The sequence below is a fragment of the Capricornis sumatraensis genome, chromosome 20 (assembly GCF_032405125.1).
Source record: "Capricornis sumatraensis isolate serow.1 chromosome 20, serow.2, whole genome shotgun sequence".
Taxonomy (NCBI): domain Eukaryota; kingdom Metazoa; phylum Chordata; class Mammalia; order Artiodactyla; family Bovidae; genus Capricornis; species Capricornis sumatraensis.
Genome location: NC_091088.1, coordinates 31,124,677 through 31,141,466, shown reverse-complemented (window position 1 = coordinate 31,141,466; position 16,790 = coordinate 31,124,677). Strand labels below are relative to the sequence as shown.

The window sequence follows — 16,790 nt, the reverse complement described above, 5'->3', positions numbered from 1 at the left end:
AAGGGCAGAGGGTGAGAGGGCTGTCGGTAGCTGTCGCCCAAAGGACCCTGCAAGCCTAGGTGGGGTGGAGGTAGGCTGGCCTGGTTCGGAGGGCTCTAAAACTCTGGCTAGGTGCCAAATCCCCTAATTTGGAAGGCAGGGCAAGGTGGGGAGGGAAAGAGAGGAGAGGAAGGAGGGAAGAAAGAGGCAACGGCTTGAAAGTGCAGACTCTCAGCAGGACTGAAGTGGGGCTCGGGAGTCTCTACTTTTGACAATCTGTGGCTCACAATTTTAGAAACGGTGGTTAAGATTCAAGTCCTAGAGAAAGACTTCAGGTTCCAGTTCTGCTGCTTACAGTCTGTTTGACCTTAAGCAGGTCCCGTGAACTTTGAAAACCTTACTCTCCTCATCTGCAAGTGGAAGCCCTGGTACATAAAGAATTTAGTGTATTGCCTGGCATGTGGTAAACATTAAATAAACAACGGCTATTTTAATAACAATAATAATATTACTATTATTATAATATGATATTCTAATAATATTATAACATAATGATATTCATTGGACGGACTGATGCTGAAGCTCTAGTACTTTGGCCACCTGATGTGAAGAGCCAACTCATTGGAAAAGACCCTGATGCTGGGAAAGATTGAGGGCAGGAGGAGAAGGGGATGACAGAGGATGAGATGGTTAGATAGCATCATAGACTCAGTGGACGTGAATTTGAGCAAACTCCAGGAGATAGAGGAGGACAGGAGGAGTACATGAGTACTGGCATGCTGCAGTACCTGGGGTCGCAAAGAACTGGACACGACTTATCAACTGAACAGCAACAGTGATAATAATATAAATAATAATATTATACTACTAGTAATAGTATATTATATCTCAGAACCCTGATCACTCTATCAAAGCTTTCAGAGGCCTCAGGTGGCTCAGATGGTAAAGAATCCGCCTGCAATGTGGGAGACCTGGGTTCGATCCCTGGGTTGTGAAGATCCCTGGAGAAGCAAACAGCTACCAGCTCCAGTATTCTGGCCTCGAGAATCCCATGGATTATACAGCCCATGGGGTCGCAACGAGTCGGACATGACCAAGTGACTTTCACTTCACTTTCAGGTCTCTGTCAAACTCTGCACTAATTGTGGGGAATCACTTTAGCTAAAGTTGAGCTCCACAGCCGAAAAAGAAAAATCAGACCCCAAATCCCTAGGAAGTTGATCTGGACTGAAGGAGAATAAAAATTTCTTTTGCTCTCCATTTTCTTCTGGAACATGAAGAGCTTAACCTTATCTGAGAATGTGATGAAAAATCAGGGACAAATATTTTCATTTCAAAGACACTGCTGGTGTTGCATGTTGCTGTAAGGGTGGTGTTCACGTGTTGAGGGGATATGACTTTGCCTCCAGCTCCTTCCTGGGTGTGGGAACGGGCAAAAGCCCGACTGGACTTGGAGTGGAACAGGAGAGCTATTGTGTGCTGCTAAGGGCAGTACGAGAATTTGCAGGGACTTCCCTTGTAGTCCAATAGTTAGGACTCTGGGCTCCCACAGCAGGGGGCGTGGGTCCTATCCTGGGTCTGGGAAGTAAGATCCCACAAGTTGAGTGGTGAGGCAGCAATCTCAGATTCTTGCAGAAACTTCAAAGCCAAATGTCTGTGGGGCTCGGCAGGTGGTGAAATGAGGGAAGCTGCACGTAAGAAAAATTAAAGGCCCATCATATGCTGTCTTTCCTGGTCCCACTTTTGATGAAGACTTGGGCTCAGAGAAAAATATCCTCTCTATGAGAAAAACAAGAGAATGGTGATGATAATGGCAGTTGACATGGCCATTGGAATCCGGAGCACCACGAAGTGGAAGGGGTGGTAGAGAACCCAGGATTGTCACCCTGGCCTGCTCCATTTCAAGGGGCAGCCAAGGCTCAGGCCCTACCCACTGTCATCTTGGGGGTGACAGCACACAGTGGGGCTGAGACCTTCCGAATCACTTGAGAGAACCTAGAAAAGTGGGCTGGTGTGTGTAATTTCCTGTTTCTTAAGTGTTGCCTCTAATTAAAAAAAAAAATTCCAGGTAGGCATCAAACCTAAAATGCCTCTAATGCAAAACATTCTGATATTTAATAAACTACTAGTAGAGAACAAAAGATCTGTCAATTAAACTGTGAAAAGTCTTTGACTGTAAGACACATCTCGATTCCAAAGGTATTACAACGTGAAAAAAGAAACATGTATCTAAGAATCCATGGAATCATTTGTTCATTCACTCAGTCGTGTCCAAATCTTTGAGACCCCATGGACTGCAGCATGCCAGGCTTCCCTGTCCTTCACTGTCTCCTGGAGTCTGCCCAAACTCATGTCCGCTGAGTGGGTGATGCCACCCAACCATCTTGTTCTCCTTCTCCTCCTGCCAGCATCTGGGTCTTTTCGAATGAGTCAGCTCTTCGCATCAGGTGGCCAAAGTATTGGAGCTTCAGCTCCAGCATCAGTCCTCCCCGTGAATATTCAGGACTGATGCAATACTCTGTAATAAGCTGGACTTGGCCTTTGGCAATTTGCACAGTTTCCAGTCTACACAACTGTACAGAGCCGCTCGTGATGCCACCTTGGGCACTGGCGGTTCACACTTGAGTCACACCTCTGAATACCCAAGTCCCTTGAGAAGTAATCCCTCTTTGATCTTTATCTGGACCAGCAGTGAGTTGAGGCTGTAAAGAGGAAAATGTGGCCCCGTTTGCTCCTGTGGGTCACTAGATCCCTAATGGTGATACCAAGGCCCTCAAGGTGGTGGCTTAGTAGGCCTGGGCAGTGGGAGGGGCAGGGTGGGGGACTTCATAAGGGAATCTAATTCCTGCCAGGGATGGAAGCTGCTGGAAATCTCCCACCTGGTTTTTTAAAATCTTAAAAACATTTTTAAATTTCTTATAGTGGATTATAGTTATTAACAATGTTGTGTTAACTTCAGGTGTAGAGTGAAGTCTCACCTGATTTTACGCATGCCCAATGTCACATACCTGGGCAGAGCAGAACTAGGCTAGAGGCTCAGCCATCCTCACCCCTGTTCTCAGGGCCCCTTCTCCTGCTGCCCCTCTGCCCCAGGCGTCTCCAATGCCTCCACAGAGAGTCTTTTGTTTATTTGGGCCACACTGCCCTGCCGCATGCAGGACCCCAGGGCCAGGGATCGAACCAGCGTTGTCGGCAGCAGAAGCACAGAGTCGTATCCACTGGTGCACCGGAGAAGTCTCACTTCCCCAGAGAGTCTTGGCTCCTCCTTTGTTCCATCTTCCCAGAGGCCCCGATTGCTGAGTCTGACCCAGGAAAAACAACTATATTGGACCCACAAAACTTTTCAATTTTATTAGTAAAATATAAAATGGCACAGACATTGGCGATAGGGTTGGAAAAGCAAAATGATCAACCAACTCCTTCCAAAGCCCTCCCCAAATTGTCTTTATCCCTGTCCTTCTCCAGAGGACCTCACAAAGTCTGTGGAAGGGGGACCGTTGTCCCCAGCCGCATTATCACAGGTGGGAGCCCCATCACAGGAGCCCCATCCCTTGAAGGTTCCCCATCAAGAAGAACCCAAAAAGTGCATTCAGATCTGCTGTCCTCCTCTCTTAGGTCAGAGTGCCCCCAACCCGAGCCAGACCCTCACGGGCATCGAGGAGGGCCAGGCAGACAGGGAAAGCTGGCTTCCCTCTCTCTGGACCAGAGCCGCGTGTGCACTCTCTCAGCATCTGTCTGCAAAGGAGCATGCCACTTGTACATGGAAGAGCCTGGCCCGTGGGAGGCTCCTCTAGTGGGGTGCAAAGAACACTTTCAGAGACCATCAGAGGGAGGTGGGGAGCTGCCACCAGAGACCCTGAAGGGTGGAACTTGCAGGTCCAGCTCTGATGGTGGGGTGCTGGCCAGTCCAGAGAGCCTTCAGCCCCACCCAGGCCTGCCCAAGCCTTCAGTGCCTAAAAGGGAACCTCTGACGTCATGCCCACAACTTCCCCTCCCCTGCCCATCTCTCCCCACAGGACAGAGTCCCTTTCAGAAATAAACACAGGAACCTCAGGTTTCCATGGTGGACTCTGATCTTATGGAAATTCCTGGCCCTGCCTGTGGTGGGGGCGAAGGGAAGGCAGGAAGAACTCAGAGTGCAGAGGACAGTGTTTTCAAGGAGTGAGAGGTGGAAGAGGAAACTAGGCCGCAGAAAAGAAAGAGAAAATGCTGGACTCGGGTCCCTCAGGAAGAAATGGAGGAAAGGGCGTGGCTACTGCCTGCGGCTGCTCCCTGGCTCCTTTTTGGGAGCCTGCAGGCCTCTGCTCCTCCTACAGCCTGTCACTTGTGACCTGGTAGGCTGTCACAAGTAGTGGAGGGGTGGGGTGGGGGCAGGACCTCCTGGTCACAGCATCCATGGATGTGCCTGTCTCATCGATGGTTGAGAGCATCTCTACTGCTGAAGGTTGAGAAGCTGTATCCAAGGTTTGCAGAAAGGGGTCTCTGGATCAACTAGTGATGCCTGACAGGGATAGCCATTATTGCCACATATCTACCATCCCTCTTCCCTTTCACAGATGAGACACCAGAGGGATGAATGTCTTGATGGACTGGTCAGGGCCTGGGACTAAACTCCCAGCCTTCACATTCATAGTCAATGTTCCTTCACAGATGCAGAGGTGGGGGGTGGGGGTGGGGCTGGTGAGGGTGGAATCCAAGCCAGCAGATTACTTCATCTCTCATTCCCAAAATACCTGCCCAAGGGCAGAACCTTCGCTGGGAGCAGTCCCAGGAAACACCACACTAACTTCATGCAAGAAAAGACAGGTCCCCGCCTGGGGCATGGGGTCTGTACAGGACCCATGGAAAACTAGCACCGCAGGTGGCCGGGGTGGCTGGCGACCGCAGCGGGACCAAGAGACGTGACGAGGTCTGGGGGAGTGGGCAGGGGAGGCCTGACCGAGGCTCATTTGTGAAATGGGATGCCCGCGGTAACACAGGGGAAGTGGGTTAAAGGGGCCGGGCATTCAGGAAATAGTTGTTCACGGAGGCTGGCATGGTATCTAAGGGACCCTCTAACCAGCCAACAGCAGAGGGGCGTTTTTTGTCTTGGGACATCGGAGTGAGCTGGGGAGGCCACCTGCTCTGTCCACAGTAGGTCACGAATGGTCAAGGGTGGCCTCCAGGCGCTGGGAACAGACCCACCCAGATGGCCTCTCCTCCTTGCTCCAACCGTCCCAGCTTGGGCCAGGCTGTTGGGTGAGGGTAAGTGTGAGGATGGGGGACCCCGGGCCGCTGAGTTGAATGACTGGACGGACGCAGGCAGGAGGGGATCTCACACTGGCACCAGGACATACGAGTTACTGCCGCAGCTCCGGGGGACATAGCAGATCCCTTCCACCACATCCCCCACCATCTTGCGGGGGCAGCTCTGCAGTCTCTGGTAGGCAAACATGCCCACCCCCAGGCAGAAGAGGAGACCGAGGAAGGCCAACAGCCCTACGGCCTGCCTTCGCGTGGCCACCTGGGAGTCAGGCACGGACGTCATAAGGATGCCCAGACTCTGGGGGCCTGCGGTGGTGAGAACGGGCTCCTTGGCCTTGGGGAGCTCCTCAGTCTCGGGGGCCCAGCTGCCCGAGGCCAGTGCATCCATGCTGGGGGTCCCTTCAGAGGCTATAGTGACCTCAAAGACTCTGGACACAGTGGCCAACCCCAGGAAGGCCTCCGTGTGAGCTGAAGAGGGACTTGTTTCTTTGGACCCTAGAGAGTTCTTTGATGAGTCCTGTACCTTGATTCCCACAGTTAGGCTTCCAGGCCCACTGCTGTCCTTTAAGACAGCGTGGGAAAGAGTCAGGGCCTGGGTGGAGGGGACCAGGGTGGAGGGGACCAGGGAGGGGAGGGCCTGGGTGGAGGAGACCGGGGTGGGGAGGGTCTGGGTGGGGAGGGTCTGGGTGGAGGGGGCCTGGGTGGAGGGGGCCTGGGTGGAGGGGACCAGGGTGGAGGGGGTCTGGGTGGAGGGGACCGGGGTGGGGAGGGTCTGGGTGGAGGGGGCCTGGGTGGAGGGGACTGGGGTGGGGAGGGTCTGGGTGGAGGGGACCAGGGTGGAGGCGGCCTCAGAGGCTTTCCCCTCAGTCCAGAGGCCTGCCTCAGGTTGGTCGGCAGCAGAACTCTGCCAAGACGTGGTGGTGGTGATGGCAGCCTTGTTGATAAGCTCAGTTTTCTGAGTCCCTCCATCTGGAGCTTTTGAAGTGGAGGACCTGGTCCCCATGGAACCAGCCACTCCTGGTGAAGTCCCCAAGGCACTCTCTGCCCCTAGACCACTGCTTTCGCCTGTGAAGTTCACCTCTGAGGCAGCAGACCAGTACATCTCTCTGGCGCCCAGGGGGGTCCTGGGCTCACCCTCACCGATTTGCCTCTCGAATGTGCCGCTCTTTTGAGTCACAGCAGCCTTCTGGTCTAGTTGCTTCATGGCTTTCTGGACCCATTCCTCCTTTGGGTCAGCACAGAATGATTTACCCTTCACAGTCTTCAGGCTGCAAGGAAGGAAGACAAGGGAGCCAGTTATGCTTAGATGCCACATGGAGTAGGAGCATCACACAAAATCTCTGCAGGTGAGCCGACCTGGCTGGAAATCAAGTCCCCACCACTTACTAGCTATGAGCTGTGAGCTTCTTAACCAAGGCAGCTCAGCTCACAGAACTTCTGTGCTCTCACTTGAGAACTGGAAAGAGTCCTGTCTTCTGCAGAGTGACCAACCATCCCAGAAAAACTGGGACTGAAGGGGTCTTTTGATGAAAATTTCGGCAAACCAGGACAAGTTGGTCACCCGCTTCTGTGTTATTGTAAAAAAATTTTAAAGATGTAAAGCACCTGGTTCAGAGTGCATGAATGAGAATTCAGTTGCTCAGCCATGTCCAACTCTGTGCGACCCCATGGACTGATATGTACCAGGCTCCTCTGCCCATGGAATTTTCCAGGCAAGCATACTGGAGTGGATTGCCATTTCCTACTCCAGGGGATCTTCCTGACCAGAAAGATAATAAAAATGTAAGTCCTACTGTCATGAACGTGAAGATGGGGGCTCTTCGCTGTGAGCTTTCTGATTGGGAGACATCCCAGGTGTTCTCTGCCACGAGGTGTGTGACTGGCAAGCTTGGTGGTGGAAAAGACTCAATGTCATAACCTCCTCTTCCTCCTCTCCTTCAGTTGAAGGCTGACCTCTGGACCTCTCTCCTCTCCTAGAGTGTATCCTCAGGCTACAAGGGCCCCTAGGGTGCTACAACTCTCTATATGGTGGCCCTGATGGGACCCTCAAAGTGAAATGTGAGTGAAAGTGTTAGTTGCTCAGTCATGTCTGACTCTTTGTGACCCCATGCACTGTAACCTGCCAGGATCCTCTGTCCATGGAATTCTCCAGGAAAGAATACTGGAGTGGGTCGCCATTCCTTTCTCCAGGGGATCTTCCCAACCCAGGGATCAAACCCAGGTCTCCTGGATTACAGGCAGATTCTTTACCATCTGAGCCATTAGGGATGCTCAAAGCATACTGGAGTGGGTGGCCATTCCTTTCTTCAGGACCCTGAGTTCCATCCAAATCTTGAGGTTCCTTTGAAGCCTGCGTGTGGCTTAGTACCAAGACCACAGCTCAGAGCTGGCTACTCCACCCCTGCTCCACACCCTGGCCTGTGCTCCACATCCGAGAAATTTTGTCTCGTTAAACTTTATACCCTTTCTGCAAAATGGCTACTATATACATCCCCATTTTACAGATTAAAAAACTGAGGCTTAGAGGGGTAATATAAATGTGCCTGTCTCCAATATGTTAGGAAGCCAGAGAGGTCCAGAAAGCGAGCATGACCCTGAAGGACCCACAGGCGCAGTGCTGCCCCAGTGCCGTCATCCCCTCTCTGGAGCATCCCATTTCCCCTTCGCCTACGAAAGAGAAGCAAACATGTAGGGTAGTGTGGGGGAAGTGAGGTTTGACGGGTGAGCAGAGGTCAGGCTGTAGCGCACTTGCCCTCTTACTAATCAGTGGGAGGAAGTACAATTTTCTTTAGTGGGCCCCTGCTTCGAACAGGCTGTTTCCTGTTGCCAGGAGTCAGGGTCTGGCTGAGACTGCTTTAGGACACAAAGGTCAGTCCTGGGGAAAGGCCTGAGGGCTGGGCAACTGGGCAGGACCCAAGAGGGACCCCAAATGAGCAAGCAGCCAAGATGGCCAGGAGTCCCAACACCCAGAGGGGAAGCTGGCTTGGCTTGACCCTTCCCAGAAGTCTGAAGTCTGAGAGGGATTCTGTTTCCTTATCTATTCAATGGAGATAATAATCTTGGCCTCTCCTATTGTCAGCAGCTTCCAGGCACACTGCCAAGAGCTTTAGTTTCACTATCTCCTTTCATTCTCCTCAAAACTACCCATTTTAACAGATAAGGAAGCCAGAGCCCAGAGAGTAGATAAGATCACTGGGGCCACCCAGACTGTAAATGGTAAAGGCAGATCTGCTGGCATCTAGAGGCTACACTTTCAGAACACCATGTTTTCCTCTCCCATGAAACCCAGCAGGTGCCAGTGCTGCATAAAACACTCTTTGGCCCAGTAGGAATTACCAGCCTGGGTGGCTTCTCCAGGCCATTCAGGAATGCCACGGCTCACGTTTGCTCAGGGCACGGATATTAAGGTCAGAGAGAAGGGCAGCAGGTCAGGAGCAAGAGGAACACTTGCTGAAAGCCCTTGGCCAGGAGCCCAGTTTGGGGTGACAGGATGTGGACATGGATTAGCAGAGACCAGGGGCCTGAAAGGAATGCAGAGGCCGAGAGGGCAGTACCTACATGACAGCTCCATCATTGCAGGACTCCCGATTTCGTTGGTAGCCGACTAGACGAGACACGGGAATCTTCTGGGTCATTTTGTTGCAGGAGAAGTTACACTTGTTCACACCGTGTTGCTGTCCTGACCCCACAGAGGCCCCCAGTCAGCTGGACTGTCTGTGGACATCTGGCTTCCCAGCCCCATGCCAGCTTGTCCCAGACGCACCCTCCTAGTCAGAACCAATGCCCCACACCCTTGACCTCAGCCCCCTGTCCCCGGCCAAACCTCTCTAGGCCTCAGTTTCCCTACCTGTAAAATAGGGACAGCAATAGAATCTACCTCACAAGTTTGTTGTAGGGATGGAGGAAAATGAATTCTTATAAAGCTCTTATTATCCGGCACATCTTGTTTAATTTTAAAATTCAGTTGCTGGAGTGGGTTCACCAGGGGAGAGGAATGTGAAACTGACAAGGATCTACCTGAGGTTACACAGCCAGCAAGTGACGGAACAGGCTTTCCTGCCAGGCCTGGCTCCCGGCCCTTCTGGACCCGTGACCGACCCGCTGCCATTCCCCCCAACATGCTCTTACTCTAGTAAGTCACCTGCTCAACTCTCACCCCCTCGCATTGGGATCCCATCCCTCCATCTCAGCCTGATCCATTTCCACAGCCTCTGAGACGCCCCTAGATCTCTGTCCATTCACATCCCGTGTGTATTCCCTGTATAGATAATGGTCACCGGCAACTACCGTAATGACACGTATATATGCCCAGACCAAAAAAAAAAAAACCAAACACATAAAGGCATACATGCCACCAGGCCGAAGTAGCAGATAACAAAAAATTTAAATATATAACGATAACCACCTTCTAAGCAGTGTGCTGAGCAGACAATCCTTTGTTCTGCATTAAGAGTCAGGATGAGGGTTTCCCTGGTGGCTCAGTGGTAAAGAATCCACCTGCCAATGCAGAAGTCACGGGTTCAATCCCTGATCTGGGAAGATCCCAGATACTGTGGAGCAACTAAGCCTGTGCAGTAAAACTGTTGAGCCTATGCTCTACAGCCAGGGAGCCACAACTACTGAGTCTGAGTGCCCTCTGGCCTGTGCTCAGCAACAAGAGAAGCCACCGAAATGAGAAGCTGAGCACCACAAGAGAGTAGCCCCTGATCGCCTCAACTAGAGAAAGCAGAGTGCAGCAAAGAAGACCCAGCACAGCCAAAAAGTGAATACAGAAGTAAATAAATTGTCTATAAAAAGAGCCAGGATGAACTGGGAAGGAGCTCCAGAGAGGAACCAAATGGGCTGTTTGGATTCCCAAGACATGCTGGGGGAGCAGGAGTAGGGAGGAGGGATAGAGATGGGGTTGCGCATGGGGTGGGGGCAGAATGGGATAGACAGGAGCTTAAGATGGCTGGGTCCCACATGGAGCCAGACAGAAACCCCAGGACAGAATGACAGTGACTCAACAGACAGTTGAGAACCCAGATGTTTTATATAAACATTCAAAGTGGTTTGCACTGCATCTCTACCTTCCCCCAAAATTTCCAGCAAAATTTGCTCTACTTGGTATAAGTTCGAGAGGGGCAGGCCAAAAAATGAAGAGCTTGAGTTTCCGATTGGAGTCAAGGTCATTTGCAGCCGAAGCAAGACCTCAGAGGGTTTTGAAAAATCTAGAGGTTAGGACTTCCAGGGCAGTGGAGCCGAAAGAACAAACTTATTTTATTTCTGCAGAGCTTGGCAGGTCCCCAGTGATCCCTGGGGTTCCACCAGAACACACATCGCTCTTGCACAAAAACTTAATGCACGTGGACACAGAAACCAAATAAGATCCGCCTTCCCAAATACAGGCGTGCACGCACACCTTCTAAAACCTGCTGCCCCTTCTCTCATCACGCCCCCTGCCTCAGCCCACCCTGCCTTGTGGGGAGTAGGGGGAGTCAGGGCTTGCAAGGTCAGGGCCAGGCCATCAGGGGGCATCACTAGTAGCCCCCGAGGTGGGCAGGGGGGCTCCCCGCAGCTGGTCCTTGAGTCACCAGCTGCCCTTTCTCTCTGAGGAACCAGGATGTGAAAGTTTCCTTGCTGCCTAGTCACCCTATTTTCCCCGCAGCGGGACCTCAGGATGACTCAGCAGCCTCCCCAGGTCCTGCTGAGCAGAGTCAAGAGTCAGTCCTCTGGACTGGAGTGGCAGGTGACTTCCGGGGGGAATCCCCAGAAAAGTGGTGCCCCTGATGACCTGGAGCCAGGGGGAGGCTGCCCAGTGGGCAGGAGGGACAAACTAGGGAAGCTCAGTGCCCTCTTCTGACTCTGCATCCACTATGCCCACCTCTGGGACTTAATGAGCCACAAAGGCAGCCTGTCTCACAGTCCCCACCCTCTGCCCCAGTGCCTGATGGCCTTGGCCGGGTTCTCGTCTCGCTTTTGCCTGGGAAGGTGGTGTAACTAACTGAGCGGGCTTTCCTTCTAGGAACTGAAGTTTTCTGTTCTGTAACTGGGGATAATGTCTCAACCAGCCAGTCGTCTGCTAACTGTCGTGTGAATGCAGGAGGACAGGGACCTTGAATGTCTTGGTGTCACAGTGTTTCTCATCATCAAGCATAAGGTGGATATAAATATTCATTGAATGAAATAAAGTCTCAGTCTACTCATCCCTCCACCCACCTCCCTACCTGTCTATCCGTCCATCCGTTTATCTGCCCCCTCTTGTCAATCTGCTACCCATTCCCTGCCACCCACCTGTCTACCTCCCACCCACCCCTACTCACTCCAGTCCATCAATCTACCCGTGCCCCACTCACCTACCTACCACCTGTCCACCTAGGCACCCTCCACCCCCTTCATCTACCCATCCCTCCATCTCTCTCCAGCCCACTCACACATGCTTCATCCATCCATCCACTCCCTGATTTGGCTAACATTTTTTGAGTTACTTTTGAGTATCTACAAAGACCCAGGCCCTCTTGTCCTTAACTCTGAACTCTTTCTCCCAGAGGTGCTGATGCTGAGCTCGGAGAGAGTACCTCAATCCCAATAAATGCTATCAGGTCACCATGTTCACTTGGTCAGCCAACAAATACTGACTTGCCTCTAGCCAGGCCCTGTGCGGAGCAGAGGGATGAAGAAGCCTCATCTCAGCCTCAGAAGTCTCTCAACCTAATGGACGGCTAAGGCAGAACCACAGAGTATCAGAACCTTTCTTAGTAGACCACCTATGGTGTATTGGACCCTAGCTCAGCCCACACACATCTGCTGTCATTAATTCCTGCAAAAAGATTACTTTCATCCTCATTTTAAAGATGTGGAAGCTGAGAATAAGAGAGGTTTAATGACTCGCCCAAGGCCACACAGCTGCTTAGTGGCAGATCTGGTTTTCCTCCCAGCCCCTAAGACAGTCCACTGTTCTAGGCTGCCTTAAATGCCAAGAAAAAACACCATGTTCCAGAACAGACCTCAGAGAGGCTGCAGTTTACATGAGGGAGAGACCCCCCTCCAACTACAAGTGATCAGAGGAGGTTTCTTGGAGGAAGTGTATATTAGGCTGGAGCTCAAGGACTGGAGCTCAAGGAGGGTTATTGGCAGGAAAAGATGGGAATGTTCTGGGTCTCTGGGTTTTTGGGTGATAGAGAGAGAGCTTGAACCGCTACTCAGCTGTGTGTCTCAGACGAGTCACTCAGGTTCTCTGAGCCTCCCTTCCCTATAAAATAGACATGATAATAACTGCTTCATGGGATGGTTATGAGAATAAAGCTTTTAAAATATCTGGACCCTTAGAGCAGGGTTTTCTCAACAGCAAACACCACTGACATTTTGGACCACGTGATTCTTTGTTGTGGAGGCTGTTCCATGTACCGTAGGATGTTTGGCATCACCCCTGGCCTCGATGCACTAGATGCCTGAGTACCTCCCAACCAAAACATAACAACCAAAAATGCGGCCAGAAATTGCCACATGTCTCCTTGGGCGCCAGCTCCGTCACTGAGGACCACTGCCCTAGAGATACCCACGTGATTCTCCCCTGCCTCCCTCAATGCCCTCTTCTCCCCTGACTCCCTACATAAAATCTCAACATCTTCCACACCACCCTTCGATCCTTGTTTTTTTTTAATCACAGCATTTTTTTTTTTCCTTCTAACAGACCAAATCCTTTACTACTTCATTTTGAGTATTATCTGTCTTTTCCAGTTGATATTCAGCAACCCCAAGAGCTGGGATCACTGGCAGTTTTATTCACTGATGTGGCCCCAGCACCTAGAATTTTACCTGGCACATAATAGGTGCTTATCTACTAAATGAATCAACAAAATGCACAAGGAAGCCACTTTGTACATGTAAAATCCCAACCAACGGGAAACAGAGGAATTTTTAATTTAGATTCGACCCGGGCCTGGATCTGACACTCTCGATTTATCCTCCTCTGCTTTTCCCACCCACCCCTACTGCTAATCAGGGGGGCAGACGACAGCAGCTTAATTCAGTTTTTTTTTTTTCCCTCTTTCTTGTCAGAGCTTGAGTGGGAGTGAATGCGTCACTGCTCAGGGAGGAAAATTCTCTGTTCTGACTTGTATCTGCAGGTTTGTTATATAAAGCAGAGAAGCCTCCTGCCTGACACAGCCCCGCAAACCCACATTTGGGAACTGACGCAGCCACCCTGCACCAGCCAGGGCGGTAGCCACAAAGTCCCCAGCTCCCCCTCTCTCCTGGCCTCTCCAGCTTGTAGTCCAATCCCTAAGTCCTGTAGGGGCTCCCAGGGGGTCTCTCTGAGTCACACATGTCAGCGTGGCTAAGAATTTCCAAGATGAACTTGGCCAAATGCTCAGTTGTAAAGCAGGAGAGACGGAGTCTCAGAAAGGTCCGAATAATGGGAATATCTCCCAGCAAAACCAGTGTCCAAGATTAGGGTGGGCACCTGATGGTTTTGAAGCCTCAGGCTCCTGGATAGAGTTTCCAGAGTGCCTCCCACCCAGGATCCCTCCTCCATCCTAGCAGAGGAGACCTCCCCCAACCCAGCTTAGCAGAAGCGATCCTCCTTTTTCTCCCACTTGCCAAGTGTCCTCAGCCTTACCACGCACATGTAGGTGATAGCTATATTTAAAGGTGCAGCAGCTGGGATCAAAGAAGGCAATACCGTACTTAGGGTCACAGCTATGCCCAGGCAACCTCCACCCAACTCCTCATCTTCCAGTCCTCACTGTCCCCATACACCTCAGGGCTCAGGGGTCCAAGCCCAGGAAGCAGGAAGGCCAGTAGCGCTTGGCCTGCACCATCTCCACTCGCCTGCTCTCTGCCCCACTGGTGGCTTTTCCCCAAACAGAGGGACTCGGGGGACAGTGCGCTCCATGGAGGTGTCCTGGAAGCCAGAGACTGGTGCTCATTTTCCCAGACTGGCTGTGTGCCCTAAGGCAGCCTCCCGCCCTCTCTGAGCCTCAGTCTGCCAGATGGCCTGGGTATTCCCAGAGGATAGGGTTGACTCGAAGAGCTCTTGAAGGCAGTGAGCTCCACAGATGCAGCGCGTGCATCCGCGCTCCCTCCTGCACCCACTCTTACCCTCTCCTGTCCTACTTGCTGGCTGTGCATCTTCAGGTCAGCTTCTCAACCTCTTTGGGCCTCCATCCTACTCATGTTGGGTGGGATCAATACATCATGCCCTCCCAGGTCCCAGGCTCCAGAAAGCAAGTGACTGGAGGTGAAAACATTTTCTAAACTGTGCTTTGGAGGAGAAAGACAGTACCCTGTGGGGGGCAAGGGGGATGGGGACAGACATGGGCAGAGGGATAGGGGGCTAGACCAGAGGCACAGTGATGAGCCCAATTCATGAGGTGCAATGACCTTGACCTCCACTGGTCCCGGGTCCCTTCTCCTTGGGAGGCCTTGAAATTGGGCAGGAAAAAGTCCCAACTGTGGCCTGGCTTGGGGCCAAACCGAGACGACAGGAATCAAGACCGAGGGTTACATATTAACCCCGGAAAGGGAGATGAGCCCACGGTCTGCCAGGGCTCCATCCGAGTGCCCACCGAGAGCCTCCTCAGGCTTCCCTCCACCCTCATTCTCCCGGCACCCCACACCTGGCATCGTCTGCTGCCCACACCACCTCCCTGCACTGCCAAGTGGTCGCCACCTTGCTCCCTGCCACCAGGCAGGGACAGTCTCTGGTGAGAGTAAATATTTCCAGCCAGAGGGCAGACCACACAACCAGAGAGGTGTCCAGCCGCATCCCCCCACCTCACCCCCACACCCAGCTCCTACTTCCCCCACCCAGAGTATATGTCAAGAAGGGGCTGCCAGGGATCTCAGCCTTACCCGGGGAAGGCTCTGGGGGCCCTGAAGTCAGGCTTGAGGGGCAGAAGTGGGGCTAGGGGCTCCCCTTACCTCACTCATGCCTGAGTCCACCCCACTCACCAGCTAGCAGCACAACCAAATGGCAGAGGACAGCCAAGCAGGGCAGCCACGAGAGAGGCGAAAGACCCATGGCTGGGGCGGGTGGGGGTCCAGGGGCGCCAGGCAGGCGGCAGGGGCCCTTGTCGAAGCTCAGTGCTTGTCCCCTGGCCGCCTGAGCTCTGCTGCGATTTATAATGGGGCTCCTCTGCCTCCGCCTCCGCCTCCAGCCCCCGCAGGCAGCAGGCAGGCGGTGGGAGGGGAGAGGAAGGGAGCGTGTGCAGCAACTGGATTCCTCAGGATGTTGCCAAGGAACCGAGCGAGCAGCTCCCTGGCTCTGGGTGGTGGGGGCACTGGGCTGGCTCCGCATATGGGGATCTGCCTGGGAGGCTGGACCCGGCCTGTTAGGGTTCAAAGGGCTTCCTCTCCTCCCATCTGCTGAGGCTGCCTTCCTACTGGGACCTGGCACATGTCCTAGGGTCTGAGCCGGGGCCCTCGCTCCTACGTGGGCCGAAAACAAAAGGACAGAGGACTGGAGAGTCCCGGCGGCAGGCAGGCAAGCCAGGAGGACTCGGGGGTCCCGCCATCTGGGGTCTGATAAAGTCTGCCCTGGTCTGGGAGGGAGCTCTCCGATGCCAGGAAGGACCTCTAACCCTTAACCTCTCAACGCCCCAGCACCTGAGGGACCTTGTTCATCAAGGTGTTCCCTGAGGCCAGCATGGAACCTGGCAAACAGTAGGGGCTCAATACAGCAAAAGCCTGCGGAAAGAAAGAGGCAGCCCCACTTCACAGGGGCAGATGGGGAAACTGAAGCCCTGAGAGGGGGCCAAGTTATTCACAGAGAGCATCAGAGAGGAGATCCCACCTCCCCCGCCACAGAGAAGAGCAGGCAGGCCCAGGGGGTGGGCGGTTCAGGACACGGCAAAGAGCCCCGGCCTCCCCACGTCCATGCCCACTACCTCTCCTTTCCTCTTTTGCATTTTCCTCATCTCCTCCCTCCCATCACCCACTCGCCCACTGTGAGCCCAGGGGAAACACATGGCTGTCACCCCTGGTAACTTGGGGCCTCTCGGGTGGTCCTGAACTCAGCAACATGCCCTGAACGATCCCTGCCCCTCGTGCGGGCTCCGTGCCCCCATCTGTTCAAGGAGGGAGTTGGGCTGATCACTGAGGAGGGACCCCAGCTCCTCAGCTCCGACTTCCCAGGCTCTCTCTCTGTCAGAGGCCGTGACAAGAGGCTCAGGCGCGACTGGCCATCAGCTCCCACCAAACTGGCCTCAGAGCTTGCTGGTGTGAATGGGCACTGCACAGCAGCTTTCGAGGCTGCCTTCCCCACAGGCAGTGGCAATAACGCCCAAGACTCCAGGAGACTCTAGCAGGAGCCCAGTCAGTCTGGGCAGGAGTTAACCGTGAACCCACTCCCATCGAGGCGACTCTGGGCTGCCAACCAGAGCAAAGCCGCTCTGTCTGTGAGCTATGGCTGCAGGCTATGGAGCCAGGGGGTCTAGGTGGGGCTGGGCAGAGGGGTCATAGCTCCCGGGGCACCTCTCTTTTACCCTAAAGCTGCCTGGGGTGTGGAGCTAGAAGGCTGGACCCTCCTTGACAGGGAGGGGCATCCCTGGCACTGGACAATGTCCACTCAAGCTCAGAGAATCTGT

At 53.2% G+C, this 16,790-nt stretch overlaps 1 protein-coding gene across 1 annotated transcript; it reads right to left on the bottom strand.

The window, feature by feature from the left end:
- Positions 1 to 5,217: 5,217 nt before the first annotated feature.
- Positions 5,218 to 15,297, bottom strand: CX3CL1 (C-X3-C motif chemokine ligand 1). Its single transcript, XM_068993020.1, has 3 exons — positions 15,157 to 15,297; positions 8,782 to 8,902; positions 5,218 to 6,491 (listed from the first exon to the last, which is right to left on the bottom strand). Exons 1-3 carry the CDS (start codon positions 15,224 to 15,226, stop codon positions 5,294 to 5,296), a joined length of 1,389 nt encoding a protein of 462 aa, XP_068849121.1. The 5' UTR covers positions 15,227 to 15,297; the 3' UTR covers positions 5,218 to 5,293.
- Between the last annotated feature and the right edge of the window lie 1,493 nt (positions 15,298 to 16,790).

Excerpts from the sequence above, each read along its gene's own strand:
- CX3CL1 (XM_068993020.1), bottom strand. The coding sequence starts at position 15,226 with ATGGGTCTTTCGCCTCTCTCGTGGCTGCCCTGCTTGGCTGTCCTCTGC. Across the intron at positions 8,903-15,156 it reads TTTGGTTGTGCTGCTAGCTG|GACAGCAACACGGTGTGAAC; the intron begins GTGAGTGGGGTG and ends CTGTGGGGTCAG. Across the intron at positions 6,492-8,781 it reads TGCAATGATGGAGCTGTCAT|CCTGAAGACTGTGAAGGGTA; the intron begins GTAGGTACTGCC and ends CCTTCCTTGCAG.